This window comes from Piliocolobus tephrosceles, chromosome 1, assembly GCF_002776525.5.
Source record: "Piliocolobus tephrosceles isolate RC106 chromosome 1, ASM277652v3, whole genome shotgun sequence".
Taxonomy (NCBI): Eukaryota; Metazoa; Chordata; class Mammalia; order Primates; family Cercopithecidae; genus Piliocolobus; species Piliocolobus tephrosceles.
Genome location: NC_045434.1, coordinates 76,831,561 through 76,851,311, shown reverse-complemented (window position 1 = coordinate 76,851,311; position 19,751 = coordinate 76,831,561). Strand labels below are relative to the sequence as shown.

Below are 19,751 nucleotides of genomic sequence, written 5' to 3'. Positions count from 1 at the left end.
GATGGGGTTGTTTGTTTTTTTCTTGTATATTTGTTTGAGTTCTTTGTAGATTCTGGAAATTAGCCCTTTGTCAGATGAGTAGATTGCAAAAATTTTCTCGCATTCTGTAGGTTGCCTGTTCACTCTGATGGTAGTTTCTTTTGCTGTGCAGAAGCTCTTTAGTTTAATTAGATCCCATTTGTCAATTTTGGCTTTTGCTGCCATTACTTTTGGTGTTTTAGACATGAAGTCCTTGCCCATGCCTATGTCCTGAATGGTACTACCTAGATTTTCTTCTAGGGTTTTTATGGTATTAGGTCTAACATTTAAGTCTCTAATCCATCTTGAATTAATCTTCGTATAAGGAGTAAGGAAAGGATCCAGTTTCAGCTTTCTACATATGGCTAGCCAGTTTTCCCAGCACCATTTATTAAATAGGGAATCCTTTCCCCATTTCTTGTTTTTGTCAGGTTTGTCAAAGATCAGATGGCTGTAGATGTGTGGTATTATTTCTGAGGACTTTGTTCTGTTCCATTGGTCTATATCTCTGTTTTGGTACCAGTACCATGCTGTTTTGGTTACTGTAGCCTTGTAGTATAGTTTGAAGTCAGGTAGCATGACGCCTCCAGCTTTGTTCTTTTGACTTAGGATTGTCTTGGCAATGCAGGCTCTTTTTTGGTTCCATATGAACTTTAAAGCAGTTTTTTCCAATTCTGTGAAGAAACTCATTGGTAGCTTGATGGGGATGGCATTGAATCTATAAATAACCTTGGGCAGTATGGCCGTTTTCACGATATTGATTCTTCCTATCCATGAGCATGGTATGTTCTTCCATTTGTTTGGGTCCTCTTTGATTTCGCTGAGCAGTGGTTTGTAGTTCTCCTTGAAGAGGTCCTTTACATCCCTTGTAAGTTGGATTCCTAGGTATTTTATTCTCTTTGAAGCAATTGTGAATGGAAGTTCATTCCTGATTTGGCTCTCTGCTTGTCTGTTACTGACCTGTTCCTTGTAAATGAATTTTTTTTTTTTTTTTTTTTGAGATGGAGTCTCGCTGTGTTGCCCAGGCTGGAGTGCAATGGCGAGATCTCAGCTCACTGCAACTTCCTCCTCCTGGGTTCAAGCAATTCTCCTGCCTCAGCCTCCCAAGTAGCTGGGATTACAGGTGCGCGCCACGACACCTGGCTAATTTTGTATTTTGTTTTTCGTAGAGACGGGTTTTTACCATGTTAATCAGGCTGGTCTCGACCTCCTGACCTCAGGTGATCCACCCGCCTTGGCCTCCCAAAGTGCTGGGATTACAGGTGTGAGCCACTGCGCCCAGCCTGTAAGTGAAATTTTATTGGAATACAGACACAGTCATTAGTTTACGTATTGTCTATGGCTGTTTTCATGCTACAGTTAAAGAGTTGAATAGTTGCAACCGAGACTCACATAGGCTAAATATTTATTATGTAGCCCTTTTGGAAGAAAGAGTTTTAAGAACCATTATAGTTAACAGTTGTTTAAAAATCAAGTAACAACAAAATAAATGATTATTAAATAAAAATAATTCACAACTGTTTTGTCACTAATGTTCTCTCTTTATGCCATATGCAGTCTTTGTGGAGGGGGGTTGAATCACCATTTGCTTCTGTAGTTGCAGCATTTTAATTCATGGAACCTTGTATTTTATGTCCCCAATAATTCATCTTGCCAATCTTTCCTCTTTTATTTTTTACACCAATGTTACTGTTTTTTAAAACCTAAATCACAGTTTATCAGGAAAGGACATACATCACTGTACCCCTTTGTCTATTAAGCAGGTTGTTCTAGGAAACTGCCACCCTGCACTCTCACCCAAATAGCTTTAAGATGTCTCAGGCCAAAAGATAAATGTTGCAGGGAAGGAAGTAAGAAAAAAGCCTATCTTTTTCTTGATGTTGTTTGTAACGTGTGTAGTGAATTCCAGCTATATCTGTATTTAGTACTTAATGCAAAATTGATTTTGATCTAAACAAATATAAATGCATCTTACATCAGATTGTGGTTCAGGATACTTCACAAGACTTACATCAGCTTGGGGATCTTCTGGAAAATCTTCAGAATTTGTGTTAATTGATCTGTATCAGAGAAAAGTAGCAGGTACATTGTGATTTAGGTAAACGAATCAGCCCAGTTGATCAGCAGGAGAACAGGTGTTGTGTTCTAATTTAGGTTTGACATCAAGATCTGGGGTCTCCCCTATGCTGTATTGGTTCCTAGAATCAGGTGTCAGTAATTGGTTATTCCTTACAGGTGTAGGTATTTAAGCTACACACGATCGGTTAATTATTTTCTTAAAATGTCTTTCTTTGAAACCTGTGAAATTTTAGTTTACTAAATCTCCTAGCAGACTTTAAAAAATATTATACAAGCATCATCACTCTCTTCCCTCACTTACTTGGAAGGATTTTCTGTTCTGATTACCACTCATTCATCCCCCTCCCCACCAAGTGATAATCTCTGCTTTCAGGAGTCATCATTACTAATGTGTGTAGATATAGTTCTCTTAGATATGCCAGTAAGGAGGAAAAGTGAGTGACTGGTAATAAAGTTGGAAAAAAACAAGTTTGAAAAAAGTATTTTTGAGAAAAGTTTTTGCATTTAGAATCGAGATACCCAGGCTATTTTGAAAGGTTCTATTATTTCAAATGGATAACTTTCCAGTTTTTTTTGTTTGTTTTTTGTTTTTAAAAGTTCACTCCTTTCCCCATGGAGAAACGTTTACATCTAGTGGCTGCTGAAAAAATAGCTGTTTGAGTACTCATTCCGAACGTAGTCAGGATGTAATCAGAAGTTTGTCCATTTTCTCCATTTTATTTAACTTTCCAGTTTTTAGTCATAATATTAGCATCACTTTTACTTATTTCAAATTCCCATCTTAAACCTTTACCAAAGTCTTTTGTGTAGGTTGTTTCTTTTTCTCGTTAATCCACATGACCAATTATTTGCTGAAAACCTTTTCTGTTTGTATTGGCATACGTTAGGTAAGTTTAAAACAGTCTTTGTCCACTGACAACTTAAATTCTACTAGCAGTGCTCTTTCAGCTTCTGCTGTTGTATGATACTGTACTAAATAATAGTATACCACCCAGTTTCTCTTTGTAAATGTCTTTTAATCCAGAAAACTAGTATTAAGAGATAATTTACTCTCCACCCATCAGTTCTTCATTGTATATTCTAAGAGACAAACTCAGAGTACTATTCAAAGATCTCTTTCAAAAAGCAGTTTTCATAGCATGTTAGTAGGAATAAAATGCACATTTAGATCATTGTTTTCTGTAACGCTAAGCAAACCGTAGTGGTCAAGATCATAGCCTCTGGAATAAACCCGAGATTCAAATACTAGCTCTACTACTTATTGTGTAACTCTGGGGAAGGAACTTAATCTTTCTAAACTTAGCTTCTGTAAGGGTTGTTTTGAGAGTTAAATAATATACCATGTACAGCATTTAGTATAGTGTCTGGCACAGACTAAATATGCCATAAAATGATAATGATACTTTTCATATTATAATTCAAATTCTCTCAAGAATCTTTAGATACCTTCTAAATCATCAGGGAAGATTGCATGGTGGTGATTAGTACAATTTCACTCTTTTTGGAAAAATAACCTGACTAATTTACTTAGTTATCTAAAATATTCCATTTCCCAATGGGAGGGGAAATGTATGAATATATAGCTTTATTAAGAGTATCTCATTCAATAACAGAGTGGTTTGCTCATCTTAATTTTCTCCTTTATAATAATGTTTCAAATTATAATCTTGGCAAACGGGTTTTTTTTTTTTTTTTTCCTGTGTGAAAAGTGTGCCATCTGACTTTAAGCTCTAATGAATACCTGCTTATAGTGTAAAATGGAGCTTCTTTCAGATAGTCGTCTTTTTCTAGAAGTAGTTGCAGGGAAGTTCCTTCTTTTCCATTTTTATTTTAGCTGGTGGAAATTGCCTTTTTTTCCCCCTTGATTCTCGTATGTCTGATTAACTTGGCCCTTTTTCTTCTTCTTTTTTTGAGATGGAGTCTCGCTCTGTAGCCCAGGCTGGAGTGCAGTGGCCAGATCTTAGCTCGCTGCAAGCTCCGCCGCCTGGGTTTACGCCATTCTCCTGCCTCGGCCTCCCCAGTAGCTGGGACTACAGGCGCCCGCCACCTCGCCCTTCTAGTTTTTTTTTTTTGTATTTTTTAGTAGAGACGGGATTTCACCGTGTTAGCCAGGATGGTCTCGATCTCCTGACCTCGTGATCCGCCCGTCTCGGCCTCCCAAAGTGCTGGGATTACAGGCTTGAGCCACTGCGCCCAGCCAGCTTGGCCCTTTTTCTTAAGATAAAGTAGTTTCTACTGTGAAAACTCTTTCCTAAAAACAATAAACCAGAAACAAATCAAGAGTACAAATCAGACAGTTTACTATCATCCTCTCTTTGTACGTTTTCTCTTAATTTTACTACCTTTATGCGGTGCCTGGTGTGACACTCTAATGGCAGAAGACGTTATAAAGTAGCTGGACAAGGAAGTGCGCTTTGCTGCCTCATAGATGCAAATTTTTTGAAGGTATACCATTGGTATCTTGCATTCCTCTGACCCCCATTTGAGTATTCTTCATGGCTTCTGCCTGGTTTCATTTAGCTGTCTGGAGCATTATTAGAATGTAGCAGTAAAGATTGGATAGGGTGATTTGGAGACACTTTCCCTATCTATTTTGATTGATACCTCGAGGTTCCCAGTGGTACACTGGTTTGTAGTGAGATAGTAGCACCATTTCAGATAAGGTGTCCAGCTTGGGTCCTTTGCCTGTGTTGCTGTCATTCTCTGCTAGAGAGTCACAAGTGTCTCGGTTGGGCTAAGTGTATCATTCTTTTTTATTATTATGTTAAAGTATCAGAGATTAAAATATATAGGTAAGTGTCTAAAAACTTCAGCATGCTTTCTCATCTCATTGTCAGTTTGTAAAATTGATGTAACTATTCGTTAGTTGGACCCAAACTTCCTTTTTTCCCGAAGTTGTCTTTAATTTCTGTTTAATAAGCAGTGGAAAATAAGGTTTGTATAGGCAAAGCCATTGATCTGATCTTTATTCTGATTTTGTAAATTCTGTCTTCACTATTTATAGACCCAGGTCTTGACACTGACAGTTTACTTAGATGTTCTATTATTTGTCTGTTTACTTACTTACGTAAAATGGAAAGTTACACTGTTGTATGTTGAATTGTATTTTTGTTTATTTCTTTGGCTTATATATAATCGATGTTTTAAATTTTTCTTTAGTTTTGTCTCTTATTTTAGGCTGATGATTTAACGTAGGTTTCCCCATGATTAACTTATGGGAATGATTTTTTGATAATTAAAAATTTTTAAATGGCATTGAAATTTCCAGAAATTTCCAAAGTTTTATAAATATCTCTATCTCTCTTTTGTTTTAGGCTAAAATAAATGAAGCTGTAGAATGCTTACTGTCCCTGAAAGCTCAATATAAAGAAAAAACTGGGAAGGAGTACATACCTGGTCAGCCCCCATTATCTCAAAGTTCAGATTCAAGCCCAACCAGAAATTCTGAACCTGCTGGTTTAGAAACACCAGAAGCCAAATTACTTTTTGACAAAGTAGCTTCTCAAGGAGAAGTAGTTCGGAAACTTAAAACTGAAAAAGCCCCTAAGGTTAGTGGGTTATTTTGTTTATGTGTTTTTGTTTTTTACATTTCAGAGTATTTTCTTTGCCTCAAGTGTTTTCTGCCCCATCAAATCTAGCTAACTTCTACTCATATTTCAGTTCTCAATTCTCCTACCTTGCCTTTTAGAGAAACTTTCTTTGTTGATTGTTTCTTACCCCAACTAGATTTGGCTGGATGTTTTCATATGACACAGCCCATCACTGACATAGTACTTAAACAGACTGTATTTTAATTGTTAAATTGTTTGTTTCCCTCCAATCTGTAAGATCCAGAATAGTGACCTAGACCCTAGCACAGTGCTCACCCATTGAAGGCCCTTAATATTTACCTTGTTTTTCATTCTTTCTCCTAAAGCTCTGTCAAACTGAAATAGTAGGTTTTATTTTGAGCTGTTAGTAGTCTGTGCTACTTCTGTTATCTTTTTAGGAGTAGATTTTTTTGTACAGATTCACATGAGTGGAAGACAGTCGTTGTAGTTTTGAAATTTAACTTTATTAGAACTTGATAACCATTATCTCATCTTTATAATTGTGAAATGTTCAACTTATATAATTTAATGGCCTTTAACTTAGATTCCTATGGAATACATGTTAGATACCAGTGCTTTCTAGTAGAACTTTCTGCAGTGATGGAAATATGCTGTAACAGTATTGTCTAATATAGTAGTCATTAGCCACATGAGCATTTGAAATGTGATTATGGTGACCTAGGAAGTGAATTTTTAATTTTATTTACTTTAAATGAACCACATGACTACTATTTGGACAGTGCAGTTATAAACCATGCTGTTTTCCAGTCACAGTTTGGACAATTCTATCCCTGTTTATAATAATCTTTATAATTTCAATAGTTGGTGTAATACCTACCCCAACCCCTTCTGTCCCCAAATCCCTGTCTTTAATTGTGCTTGCAAATCTGCTTTTAAACTTTGGACAGATCCTTTTGTAGTTCCTAAGTGTGATGGTTGAGTTTTCACACTCATATGTGAGATATGCCTCCCTCGAACCTTATTACCACCTGGGCACATTACTCATCTGATGTTGGGGGATAAAAGAAAGCTTTGAGCATTGTATTTGTTTAAGTGTGCTTAGACAATGACTTGAATTAAATACCGTCTTCTCTTTTTCCTCTTTTGTTAAACTAAAGGATCAAGTAGATATAGCTGTACAAGAACTCCTTCAGCTAAAGGCACAGTACAAGTCTTTGATAGGAGTAGAGTATAAGCCTGTGTCAGCCACTGGAGCTGAGGACAAAGATAAGAAGAAGAAAGAAAAAGAAAATAAATCTGAAAAGCAGAATAAGCCTCAGAAACAAAATGATGGCCAAAGGAAAGACCCTTCTAAAAACCAAGGAGGTGGGCTCTCATCAAGTGGAGCAGGAGAAGGACAGGGCCCTAAGAAACAGACCAGGTAATGAATTGCAGAAACTTCATTTGAAGCAAAGCAGAGCTTTGAATGAATTCAACTCTTAATATTTTTTAAAACAAATTTTGATTAGTTTATCACATTACGTTAGAGAACGCTAAAACTGTAATGTCAGCAGATAGCATTTATTAATTTTCCATTGAATTTTTAAAATACGTAACCCATTTGTTTGGTTCAAGAATCTCAGAATATAAGAAGTTCCTGTGCGTGTTTCCCATCTTTCCACTTTTCCCCACCACCATAATCAATCGGTAGCCACTGTTAACAGTTTCTTCTGTGTCTGTTGGTGATTTTCATTTATTATTCAAGTAAATACAGATATATATATATCACACACACAAATATACATACATGTTTTCTCTCCTCCTTTTTAAACATAATTGGTAGCCTAATTATACACATTGTTTTGCACCTTAAGCAGATTTTTTTCAAATGAAGATCTTTTGTGGGGACTAAGTGAGAGCTTCATTCTCAATTAAAAAATTGATAGTTTAAACATAAGATAAAACTGACTAAAGACAAAACAGTGGGATAGGTGGCTCTTTAAGGATCTTCCAATCTGTGTGAATAGTGTGCAGTCATACACCACATAATGATGTGTCAATCAACAGTGGATTACTTATGTGACATTGGTCCCTAAGATTATAACGGAGCATGTGTAGAAACCTGATATATGGGCACTTGATGTTGGCATTGAAGTATAACAAGCTGTGATGTTTGCACAATGATGAAATCACCTAACAATGTATTTCTCAGAATATATTCATGTTATTAAGTGACGCATGATTGTAATTTTTTGTTTCTTTCCACAATTAGAGTGAACTTCATGATGGGTTTTCCTTAATGGCTTAATAAGAAGAAAAAACTGTTACTGAGATACTTTGGTTTTACATTTGTTTAGCTGAGTATCAAATTTTGCTGCCTCTTAGCTCTCATATCATATACACAGTGTCTCCTTAAACAAGAGAATGCAACAGATGTTTTTCTTTTTGACTATTAAACTGAATAGCCAGAGTTATAGCAGGGTAGAAGAGAGTGTAGAACTTTTCACCTTTTACTTTCTTAGTGCTTGTGAAAGTGCTAGGTTTCATAGAGTTATTTTATTGAGGTATGTCATAGTGAAACAATGGAGAATGCAAATGCAAATACATTAAAATTTTTAGCCAGTAAAACCTTGTTTCTAAACTCCAAAAAGAGACCATACTCTATCCTGAATAATTGCTGATATTTCAAAAAATGATTATTGTCTGAAATAGTTTTTTATTACAGACCTAGTTTATTTTACAAGCGTCTTATCTCTGCAACTTTTATTCTAGTTAAAAGAAAAAAGGCCAGGTGCAGTGGTTCACACCTGTAATGCCAGCACTTTGGGAGGCTGGGGTGGGCGGATCACTTGAGGTCAGGAGTTCGAGACCAGCCTGGCCAACATGTCAAAGCTCCGTCTCTAATAAAATTACAAAAAAATTAACCAGGCATGATGGCACACACCTGTAATTCCAGCTACTCGGGTGGGGGAAGGGGTGCTGAGGCACAAGAATCACTTGAACCTGGGAGGTGGAAGTTGCAGTGAGCTGAGATCGGACCAGTGCACTCCAGTCTGGGTGATGGAGTGAGACTATTTCAAAAAAAGAAAAAGAAAAACTTGTAGAAATTTGGCTAATATGCACACATAAGTACACATACATATATGTGTGTATTTATAGCCATTGTTTTTATTACTTTTTAGGTTTTACTTTCAGTGAAATGGTGATCTTACTATAATTTTAACTGGCATAAGATTCTTCTTTTTTAGTGGGAGAATAGGTGTGAACACGCTGTCTCTATCACAAATTCGTTACCTTAAAAAGAGCCTTGTAAAAGAGATGTCTGCATAGAATCATAGCTTTTGTTACGTTTGGCTTTCCTGGATTTTGTGGATAATGTCTCACAACTTTTTAAGAGATGTCTCTGCTGTTTTTTGTTTTTTGTTTTTTTTGAGACAGAGTTTTGCTCTTATTGCCTAGGCTGGAGTGCAATGACACAATCTCGGCTCACGGTAACCTCTGCCTCCCTGGTTCAAGCAATTCATTCTCCTGCCTCAACCTCCCAAGTAGCTGGGATTGCAGGCATGCGCCACTATGCCCAGCTAATTTTGTAATTTTAGTAGAGACAGGGTTTTTCTCCATGTTGGTCAGGCTGGTCTCAAACTCCCAACCTCAGGTGATCTGCCCGCCTCGGCCTCCCAAAGTGGTGGGATTACAGGTGTGAGACACTGTGCCCGGCATTTCTACTGTTTTTTAGGTTAAAAACATTATCTTAGGGGCTAGGCATGGTGGCTTATGCCTGTAATGCCTGCACTCAGGGAAGCCGGAGCAGGAGGATTGTATGAGGCCAGGAGTTCAAGACTGGCCTGGGCAACATAGCGAGACCCTGACTCTGCCAAAAAATAAAAATAAAAAAATAAGCCAGATGTTGTATGCACCTGTAGTCCTAGCTACTCAGGAGGCTGAGGCGAGAGAATCTCTTGAGCTGAGGAGTCCGAGGTTGCGGTGAGACAGGATCACACCATTGTGCTCCAGCCTGGGTGACAGAGTGAGACCCTGTCTTAAAAACAAAACGAGAAAACACAATATTATCTTGGGAATGAATATAGAGAAGTTACAAATACGGAAATAACTCATACTGAAGAAAAACTAATCTATTTTGAACTTTAGAGGTTTCATTCGACCTAAAAGCAGTTGCTGAATGAAGAGATTTATCCTTTACTTTTCATATCTGCAGGTTGGGTCTTGAGGCAAAAAAAGAAGAAAATCTTGCTGATTGGTATTCTCAGGTGAGTATGCATTCAGTTGATTTTTATGTTTTAAGTCTCAATGGCTGCTTTATGTTTAGATTCTAAAATACACCACAAAGGCAATAGTAATAATGTTATATAATGCCTTTAATACATACTGTAGTCATTTAACATGACACTATTTTTCAACATGTTCACATGAAGTCCTGAATGAAGTCCTGAATTGAAAAGTAGTACCATGAGATAGTGATTTTTTTTTTTTTATGTTGAAGTAAAGGGATTAATTCAAGGCCACAAAGATATAGTCAATAGCAGAGGCAGGATTGGAATACAATTTTTTTTTTTTTTTTTTTTTTTTTGAGGTGGGGGTGTCTCTCTGTCACCTAGGCTGGTGTGCAGTGGTGTGATCTTGGCTCACTGCAACCTCCATCTCCTGGGTTCAAGCAATTCTCCTGCCTCAGCTTCCCGAGTAGCTGGGACTACAGGCACACACCACCATGCCCGGCTAAGTTTTGTAGTTTTAGTAGAGACTGGGTTTCACCATATTCGAGGCTGGTCTCGAACTTCTGACTTCAGGCGATCCACCCACCTCAGCTTCCCAAAGTCCTGGGATTACATGTGTAAGCCACCACGCCCGGTGGAATTCAAGCTTTATTGAGAGTTTGGAACCCTGTTGTGTGTTGTTTTTTAGTATAGTCAGGTCTGTTATACTCCCATTATGACCTCCCACATTAAGGGGATGTATCAACAGTAGAAGCCTCCAGATTTGAATTTTGATTATCATACTCTTGCCACTTATACTAGAGTTTTGGTTGAATGTAAGCTTTAAAGACTATTTTTCTTTTAAAAAGGTCATTACAAAGTCAGAAATGATTGAATACCATGACGTAAGTGGCTGTTATATTCTTCGTCCCTGGGCCTATGCTATTTGGGAAGCCATCAAGGACTTTTTTGATGCTGGGATCAAGAAACTTGGTGTTGAAAACTGCTACTTCCCCATGTTTGTGTCTCAAGGTGCATTAGAGAAAGAGAAGACTCATATTGCTGACTTTGCCCCAGAGGTAAGTGAGCTTGCTTTTTTATTTTTTTGCAGTGTTCTCTGACAAACTTGAAAATATATTTTTAACTTTTGAGTTTAAAAACCAATTTTGAAAAATGTAAAGCCATTTTTGTTAAAAAGTTCTGTTTCTACCTTTATAGCAAGTAATAATTTTGTCACATTAATTAACTGACTTTTAGTATTTAGAAGGTCAGTAAGTGCATACCTTTCCTCACAGTGAACAGCAGCAACTATTTTAACTTGCCTAAATTGATATAGCAAAAATTAAAACAGAGGAAATTTGCCTGCATTTGTACTGTTGCTCCAAAATGCTATTGAAAAAAATGTATGAAAAATGTTTTTTTTCACTAGGTTGCTTGGGTTACAAGATCTGGCAAAACCGAGTTGGCAGAACCAATTGCCATTCGTCCTACTAGTGAAACAGGTGAGAACAGGTCTTGGAGTGCAGGAGAATGCTCAATGAACAATAGAGACAGCTTCTAGAGTTGAGTCTCAGCTTTCGCTTTGTGATAGGTATAATCCCTGTTGACAATACAAAACTTCATGAGTGTTGATAAAGATTGAATGCAGACTTAAATTGTCTAGAGTTGTATTCTCTAATATTCATTGCAGAGCTCTTTATCATTAAATTATAGGATTTTTAAATACTCATTTTTATGCTGTAAATTTTTAGGACTTTTCAAGGAATTTTATTCTTAGAATAATTTTTATTGTTGGAATTGATTATAATATTGCAAATACAAATGTTTATGCCATAATTATTTTTAAATTTTAATAATACATTTAGATTTGCATTCATGTAGGGTGTTCATAGGTTGCTAAGTACTTTTACGTCATCTTGTGTTATTCTTACAACAGTGTTGTGAGGAAGGCAGGGGCAGTTATTGTGATTTCCATTTTGCAGGTAAAGAAAGGTCTCTGAAAGATTAAATGATTTTTCTAAAATTACATATGGTAAATGGTAATGCCGTTGGAAAATTTGAGGTTTTGGGCTTTACAGCGTCTTTGAAAGTGATCATTCATCTGTAGAGTTCAGGATTGTTTGTTCTTATTTGATATTTCTAGTGATACTTTTGTATAATATATTATTAATATTGTGATACCAGTTTTTTTCTCTGAGACTATTTGGCAAAGTTGTGTTTGTTTTGGTTTGCTAATTATAGATCATGAGAAGGCTATTCTAAGACAGATATCTTCACTTTGCAATTCATTGCAAGAGCTTTCATACTCTTAATAGATGCATCAGATAGATATAAATTAATTCTGCTTCTCATACATAACTGCTGGATTCAGCAAATTGTTTAGCTTCTATAAACTCAGCTTTCCACGTCTTTAAAACTGAGATTATGATACCTACTTATGGGTTGAATGCGAGAATTGAACAGGTCAATGAACGCAGAGCACTTAACGTAGGATATGACCTTTATTCGTGTTTTTAAAAACCAAACATGAAAACTGTCAAAGTACATTAACTATTATGTGAAGAATGTAAAATCTTCTGTGAAGAATGTAAAATATGATCAAGTTTAGATTTGTATCCTTGAGTAATACATTTTATGAAATAATACTATTCACTTACTATAAACATTGGAAATATATTTACACAAACGTACATTTTATTTTTCAAATTTATTTATTACATTTTAATTCCTACTAATTATCTTGCTGGTTTAGCTCTTACAGCCTTAAAGGAGAAATAAAGCCTTAAATGACTGTCTCTATTTTCCCATGCCTTTCAGTAATGTATCCTGCATATGCAAAATGGGTGCAGTCACACAGAGACCTGCCCATCAAGCTCAATCAGTGGTGCAATGTGGTGGTAGGTATTCACCCCCTCTTATATTCTATTATTATTCATGTTCTTTAAAAATATATATATATATATTGTTTTTATTTTCAAAGGATTGGGAGTATGGAACTATTTTTGAAGTATTTAAGATAAATTGTGATTTTTGATTACTTATTATATAAAATGGTAATAAAAATTGGAAAGTGACTGGGCATGGTGGCTCATGCTTATAATCCCAGCACTTTGGGAGGTTGAGCAGACAGATCACTTGAGCCCAGGATTTTGAGACCAGCCTAGGCAACATGGCAAAACCACATCTCTACTAAAAATTAGCCAGGTGTGTTGACGTGCACCTGTAGCCCAGCTACTTGGGAGGCTAAGGTAGGAGGATCATTTGAGCCTGGGAGGCAGAGGGTTTCAGTGAGCCATGATTGTACCACTGCACTCCAGCCTGAGGGACAGAGCAAGATCCTGTTTCCAAAAAAAAATTGAAAAACTCTTTATAATGACTAAATTGTTTTCTTGCCTCTTCCAGCGTTGGGAGTTCAAGCACCCTCAGCCTTTCCTACGTACTCGTGAATTTCTTTGGCAGGAAGGGCACAGTGCTTTTGCTACCATGGAAGAGGCAGCGGAAGAGGTATAAAAAGTTATTTTCCACATTAACTATGTTCCATTTTTTTTGTTCAGGCTCTGCAATTTTGTTATTTAAAATGTATGTAACACCTGTTAAAAGCAAAACCAAATTAATTCAAATGTACATGGATTTAAGTAACTGCTTATTGGAATGTTATTAATAAGGGAAACAGGCTCTTTTAAATGTTTAGGTGAAAATACTTCTGGGCTTTAATGTGTATAAAAAGTTATTTTTCAGGAAATTTTCATTTTGATATTGTGTATCTTTCGTAACATTTATTTTCTCTTATATTCTAAACTTATATATACATTTTAAAGAGTTATTTGACTTCTTTTTACATTGCTTCGTTGAGTATCTTTCTTAATAAATTCACACTGGCTGCTTTAACCTTTTCATAAAAAGAGGTTTTTATTGTTCGTATTTCTTTTCCCACACAATTAGTCTTAAGTAGTGCAGTTTTATAGATCTTAATGAATAAATGTACCCTAAATTTGAACACATTTACATTTAAAATGTTACAGGTCTTGCAGATACTTGACTTATATGCTCAGGTATATGAAGAACTCCTGGCAATTCCTGTTGTAAGAGGAAGAAAGACGGAAAAGGAAAAATTTGCAGGAGGAGACTATACAACTACAGTAGAAGCATTTATATCTGCTAGTGGAAGAGCTATCCAGGTATCAAACTGCCACATAGGATTCGTAAGTCACTGTAAGCACAGTCCATGGACAGATCCAATAATTTCTTCTGTCATCACGGAAGTAGACTCTTTTAAAAAATAAATGTTTAGTGTACTTTCGTATGATAATTTCAAGCAAATCTATCCCATTCCTCTTATACACTTATCATGTATTAAGTCATGATACATATCCTGAATTACTACTAAAATATGATTTCCTTTTTAACTGTTGTAGGTAAAATTACTGCTATAAAAGGAGCTACCCAGAGCAAAATACTTGTAAATAGTATTTTTTGACTAATCTCTTAATCTCTTGTTATGGTAATTATGCTTATAATTCAAAACTTTATTTAATGTAAAAAAAGGGAGAAAAGACAAGTCTAGTGCCATTTTTAAAGCATGTGATCTTATAGTAATACTTTTCAAGGGCATAACAGTTTATTAAAAATAAAGCTTATCTTTCTCTACTTTAGGGAGGAACATCACATCATTTAGGGCAGAATTTTTCCAAAATGTTTGAAATTGTTTTTGAAGATCCAAAGACACCAGGAGAGAAGCAATTTGCCTATCAAAACTCCTGGGGCCTGACGACTCGAACTATTGGTGTTATGACCATGGTTCATGGAGACAACATGGGTTTAGTATTACCACCCCGTGTAGCATGTGTTCAGGTAAGGAAAATATTCCTGTTTATCCTTCATTTGATAAAATACAAGCCATATTTACTAAAGGAAATTTGAAAGGATGATTTCTGAATATCATTCAGGCAGATTTCTCTGATAATAAAAACAATGTGGAATGCATTCTGGACCCTAGTGTTTTGTAACTGTGTGTATCATTTACATTATTTATTGTCTCTTACTCTTTTAATTTTTAAGCTACTTATATAAACATTTTTAGAAGTCATTTTTTAAAAACGGTTTATAATATGTTAAATGAGCTGGGCATGCAGGCTCACACCTGTAATCCCAGCACTGTGGGAGGCCAAGGCGGGCAGATTGCTTGAGCCCATGAGTTTGAGACTAAGCCTCGGCAACATGGCAAAATCCAGTCTACAAAATATTAGCCAGGTGTGGTGGCATGCACTGATAGTCCCAGCTACTTGGGAGGTTGGGGTAAATATATATATATGTGTGTGTGTGTGTGTGTGTGTGTGTAAAATAGATTAAATGAAATATAGTAGGTCAGCTGAAAATGCATTTAGATGGGTAAGTGATTTGCAGGTAGTTAGTAGACATTATATATAGATTAGAAATCACACAGCTGATTTGTGTTAATAATAATAGCCACTAGTAGGTTTCGACTTCTGAGAGCCTCTGTATCTGTTTCTTTGCATAAATTTGGGACATTGTGCTGAATTCTAGGTGGTGATTATTCCGTGTGGCATTACCAATGCACTTTCTGAAGAAGACAAAGAAGCGCTGATTGCAAAATGCAATGATTATCGAAGGCGGTTACTCAGTGTTAACATCCGCGTTAGAGCTGATTTACGAGATAATTATTCTCCAGGTTGGAAATTCAATCACTGGGAGCTCAAGGTAAATTCCTCAGTTGTATCTTTTACCCTCAACATCTGCAATTTGAGTTTAGATTTTCCTTTGCATGTTTTTGTAAAACTTGAGGTTTCTCATTACTTTCCTCTATTTTGATAGTGGGGGCTTTTTTTCTTCTTCACTTAAACTGTTGAGCACTGACACAGTTCATAGCTTTATAATAGTGATACCTAAATTTAAAATAGTTTTGGTGGAAGCTTATTTTTATGATGTTAGAATAAAAATGATCTTGAGCCCTTGTTTATGATTTCCCTCACGTAGCTGGTATACTAAAATGTTTATGCCAGGAGTTCATATAATAAATAAGTTGTTTGCATAGACCACCAGAATAACGGTGCATGGACATCACTTAGCTGTCTTTGTTATAGCTAACAGTGAAACATCTGAGATTAATTTTGTTCTTGAGTTTTCACACCAAGTGTTTCATTCCAGTTTGTTGATTTTTATTTTGTTTATTAAAGCCAGTCTACATTCTGCTTTATTGTTTGTAATATAACTTTGATTTATTGCACATTGTCATTAATAGATTGTCTGTGCCCTTAATTTTGTTTTATAAACTTCTGGGATTTAACAATTTTTCTTACGCTGAAAGAGAGAACCTTACTGGATCTAGAAATTAGGAATCGAGACTATATAAACTGATATTATAGGCGATGGGATGAGAGAATGTATTGAGATTGCAGCTGCAAGCTTTCAAACTATGGAAGCTCAGCAATATTGGGATTATTAAGTATTTATACATCTAGGGTTCTCAAAGTTGCTCATATTTATCATTTTGTTTGTTTCAAATGGCCCCTGAGGTAAATTTCCTTTGCCAAGGAATGGTAATTATAATGATAATTGTTTCTCTTTTATGTAATATACCAGCTTCTTTACATGCTCTTTTAAACATGAATTTTTTTCCATGTCATTTCCTTTTTAATTGCACTCTTTTTTGCTTACTTATAGCTATTGTATGATGCCAGTAGCAGTTTCTCTAAACTAATTTCTACTTAACCTGGGCTATAAAATGTTAAAGGAGAAATTTATTGCTGGCTACTAGCGGGATTAAAAAAGAAAAAACCATCCACATTCATTCCTGAATTCTTCTTTGTACCCTTTCCTCTTTTATTCATTTCTCATCCTTAAACTGACTTGGCTTTGTCTTTGTCACTCTTCTTTTAGTACCCTAGTGAGCCTATACTGTGTTGGGGAGGTATTCTTAGTATGAGTTGGGTGTGCTACAGCTTCATTGTCTGTATTCCTCAGGAAAGAAAATAAAGCACCTAAGTTCTAAACTTGATGCCTCAAGTTAAAGAATATTGAGAAAAAGAGTTCACTATCTAGTGGAAGGTATTAGTGGAAGGTATTAGATTAATGCCATTTTAGTTCCATTTAGTCAAATAATTTCTAAGAAAAAATATTTTAGGAGCTCTGGATTTGTATTTCTTTGACAGCGATTGACCAAAGTGTGTGAGCGATGTATACGCACATTTTGAAACTTATTCAGATTAGTAAATGAGCTATAATATGGTTTGATTGTGAGGCCAGAAACCAGCAACTCCTGCAATTCTTTGGTACCCCTTCCTATATTATGAAAATATAAAGGGGAAAATAATCTGAGTGAATTAACTACTTTTCTTTTTACTATGTGGAAAGAGTAAGATAATTTTGTGTTGCTGTTGAAGCAAAACACAAATCTTTTACAGTTAAATTTGTAACTAGTTTTAGAAAAAAACTATCAACAAAATATTTGCCTCCTCCATGATTTGGCTTCAGATTACCTTTCCAACTTTCACTTTTCATTATCCCCTTTCATATGCCCTTTTCTCCCTTCTTCACAGACAGCCTGTTTTTTCCACCTCTGTGTCTTTGCTTGTGCTATTTCTTCTACCTGGGTTGTAAATTTGTTTTTATCATGCAACAGTCACAAACTTAAAATAAAGCAAGTCCAATACAAATAATTAATTTTTCCTGCTTGAATCATTTGAAAATAAGATGCTAACCTGATGCTCCATCACCCTACAAATATACTCTCCTACATAATCACAGCACAACCAACATAGTACAACCAACATATTCTCCTACATAATACAACACAAGTCGGTATAGTAATGTTCATACATTACTATAGTCTAATTCTAGACCCTCAATTCAGCTTTCAGGAGCTGTCTGACTGGTGTTTCTTTATAGCAGAAGGACCTAGTTCAGAACTATGTTGTATGTAGTTATTACGTATCTTTAGTCTCTTTCAGTCTGCAATCATTTCTCAGGTTTTTGTTGATGATTGACACAGCACATTTCTTATTAGCCTTTCTATTAGCTAATTCATATTTTATGGATCCATGGTTTCTAGTATTAAGCACTGGGTTACAGAATCTGTTACTAACGTTATTTGTTTTGATGCTCAAAATGTCTTCGGTTTGACCGTTATGATCCCTTAAAGCTGGCTTTTGTGTCCTTTTGACATTCTCCATCATTCTTTAAGCACTTCCTTGCTGCTTGGCACAAGATGTTGTAGGCTTATCTTGTACTTTTTCTACCCTGGCCCAGGAATTTGCCATATCTCTTAGAAGCTCTGGTTCTTTTGAGTGGAGAATGGTGTTTAGTGCTGGGTATGCTCATTACTTTTGAGCTATCACTTCTCCCAGGCCTTCTCAGTAGATGGAGCTACTGAATATGTATATATATGTAGATGTCCATACACACATACAGATACGTGTACACTTTTACCACCATATTTCCATGTCTATTTATATATGTTGAAAACCAAGAGTTTATATCTATACTCTAAATTCCAATAAAAAACCACAGGGTGAACCTGGCGCGGTGGCGCATGCCTATAATCCCAGCACTTTGGGAGGCTGAGGCAGGTGGATCACCTGAGGTCGGGATTTCGCCACCAGCCTGTCCAACATGGTGAAACCCCGTCTCTACTAAAAATACAAAAATTAGCTGGGCTTGGTTGCGGCTACCTGTAGTCCCAGCTACTCAGGAGGCCGAGGCAGGAGAATCGCTTGTACCTGGGAGGCGGAGGTTGCAGTGAGCCCAGATTGCACCATTGCACTCCTGCCTGGGCAACAAGAGCGAAGCTCCGTCTCAGGAAAAACAACAACAATAACAACAAAAACCACCACAGGATGCATTCTAGTTTTTCTCCATTTTGTGCTCGTAATTCCCTTTTCTGACAATGAGAAACCTAGCTCTAATTATCCTTAGTACATGAATTTATTAGATTAGTCACCCTGTATGCCACCAATCTCTCATTGCCATTGCCACCCACTCCTCTGTGTGAATGAGCTCCTTCTCCCTCGTGTGCTCTGTCACTCTATACAAGGTTGTTCTCATGCGCAGATGCCCTCTCGCCTGACTCAGGCTCAGACACCCTGCTGGGGGCTACCAATGGCTCTCTGCTTTTTCAGTGTAGGGTCCAGTCCTATTGCATTTTGCTGTCATGTCCTTTTAGTTTTCTTTAATCTGCAGAAGTAGTTCCTCAGACTTTCATTGTCATTTATGACATAGGCATTTTTGTAACTATAGGTCACTTATTTTATAGAATGTTCTTTAATTCTGATGAATAATTTCCTTATTAATTTTTATCTTCTCCAGTAACTTTTCTTCTCTCTTCCAGCTGACGAATATTCTCTCACTGCTGACTTTCTGTATTAGTTTTTGTTGTTTATATGTGTGCCTTATTTACCCTACAAAGCAAGAAGCTTCTTGAGGACAAGATGTATTTCTTATTCATCTTTTAAATCTCATTGCACTTAGCACTGTATCTTACAAATGCATGTAATACATCCAGTATAATATATTGGATAAATAAACTAAAGCAATAAAATAATGTAATATTTAGCATACAACAGTTTGTTCCATTGCGTTTTTTTGTGGTTTTTTTTTGGTTTGTTTGTTTGTTTTTAATCTCATTTTGTAAAATAAGTCTTCCCTAGAGGTAAATAAGGACTTCTAGAGTAATATTTAAAATTTTTCCTATGGCATTTTTTGGGTGTACCATCCGGCATCTAAATTTTACATGGAAGCACCTAACTTAGGAAAATCCCATTAATTTTAGAGGATTATTCATTCAAAAAAATTACTTAAAATCTACTATTTATCAAGTAAGGTTCTGGGCCTGAAAAATGTGGTGTTTCCCTAATCCTTAAGGATTTTAATCCCCTTACAGGATACACATTCACAAGAT

General features: G+C 36.1%; 1 protein-coding gene and 1 non-coding gene across 2 annotated transcripts in view; both read left to right on the top strand.

The window, feature by feature from the left end:
* The window catches only part of EPRS1 (glutamyl-prolyl-tRNA synthetase 1), a 97,841-nt gene that overhangs the window by 59,963 nt on the left and 18,127 nt on the right, over positions 1 to 19,751 (top strand). The window contains exons 19-28 of the mRNA XM_023203715.2: positions 5,412 to 5,645; positions 6,806 to 7,068; positions 9,844 to 9,895; positions 10,708 to 10,917; positions 11,268 to 11,340; positions 12,656 to 12,735; positions 13,241 to 13,342; positions 13,861 to 14,016; positions 14,492 to 14,689; positions 15,383 to 15,556. Of these exons, the coding sequence (XP_023059483.1) occupies positions 5,412 to 5,645; positions 6,806 to 7,068; positions 9,844 to 9,895; positions 10,708 to 10,917; positions 11,268 to 11,340; positions 12,656 to 12,735; positions 13,241 to 13,342; positions 13,861 to 14,016; positions 14,492 to 14,689; positions 15,383 to 15,556 (1,542 nt within the window). The remainder of the gene's footprint in view (positions 1 to 5,411; positions 5,646 to 6,805; positions 7,069 to 9,843; positions 9,896 to 10,707; positions 10,918 to 11,267; positions 11,341 to 12,655; positions 12,736 to 13,240; positions 13,343 to 13,860; positions 14,017 to 14,491; positions 14,690 to 15,382; positions 15,557 to 19,751) is intronic.
* On the top strand, positions 6,596 to 6,699 carry LOC111537179. The gene has a single exon (XR_002729936.1). It is a non-coding gene; the product is annotated as a small nucleolar RNA U13 (small nucleolar RNA).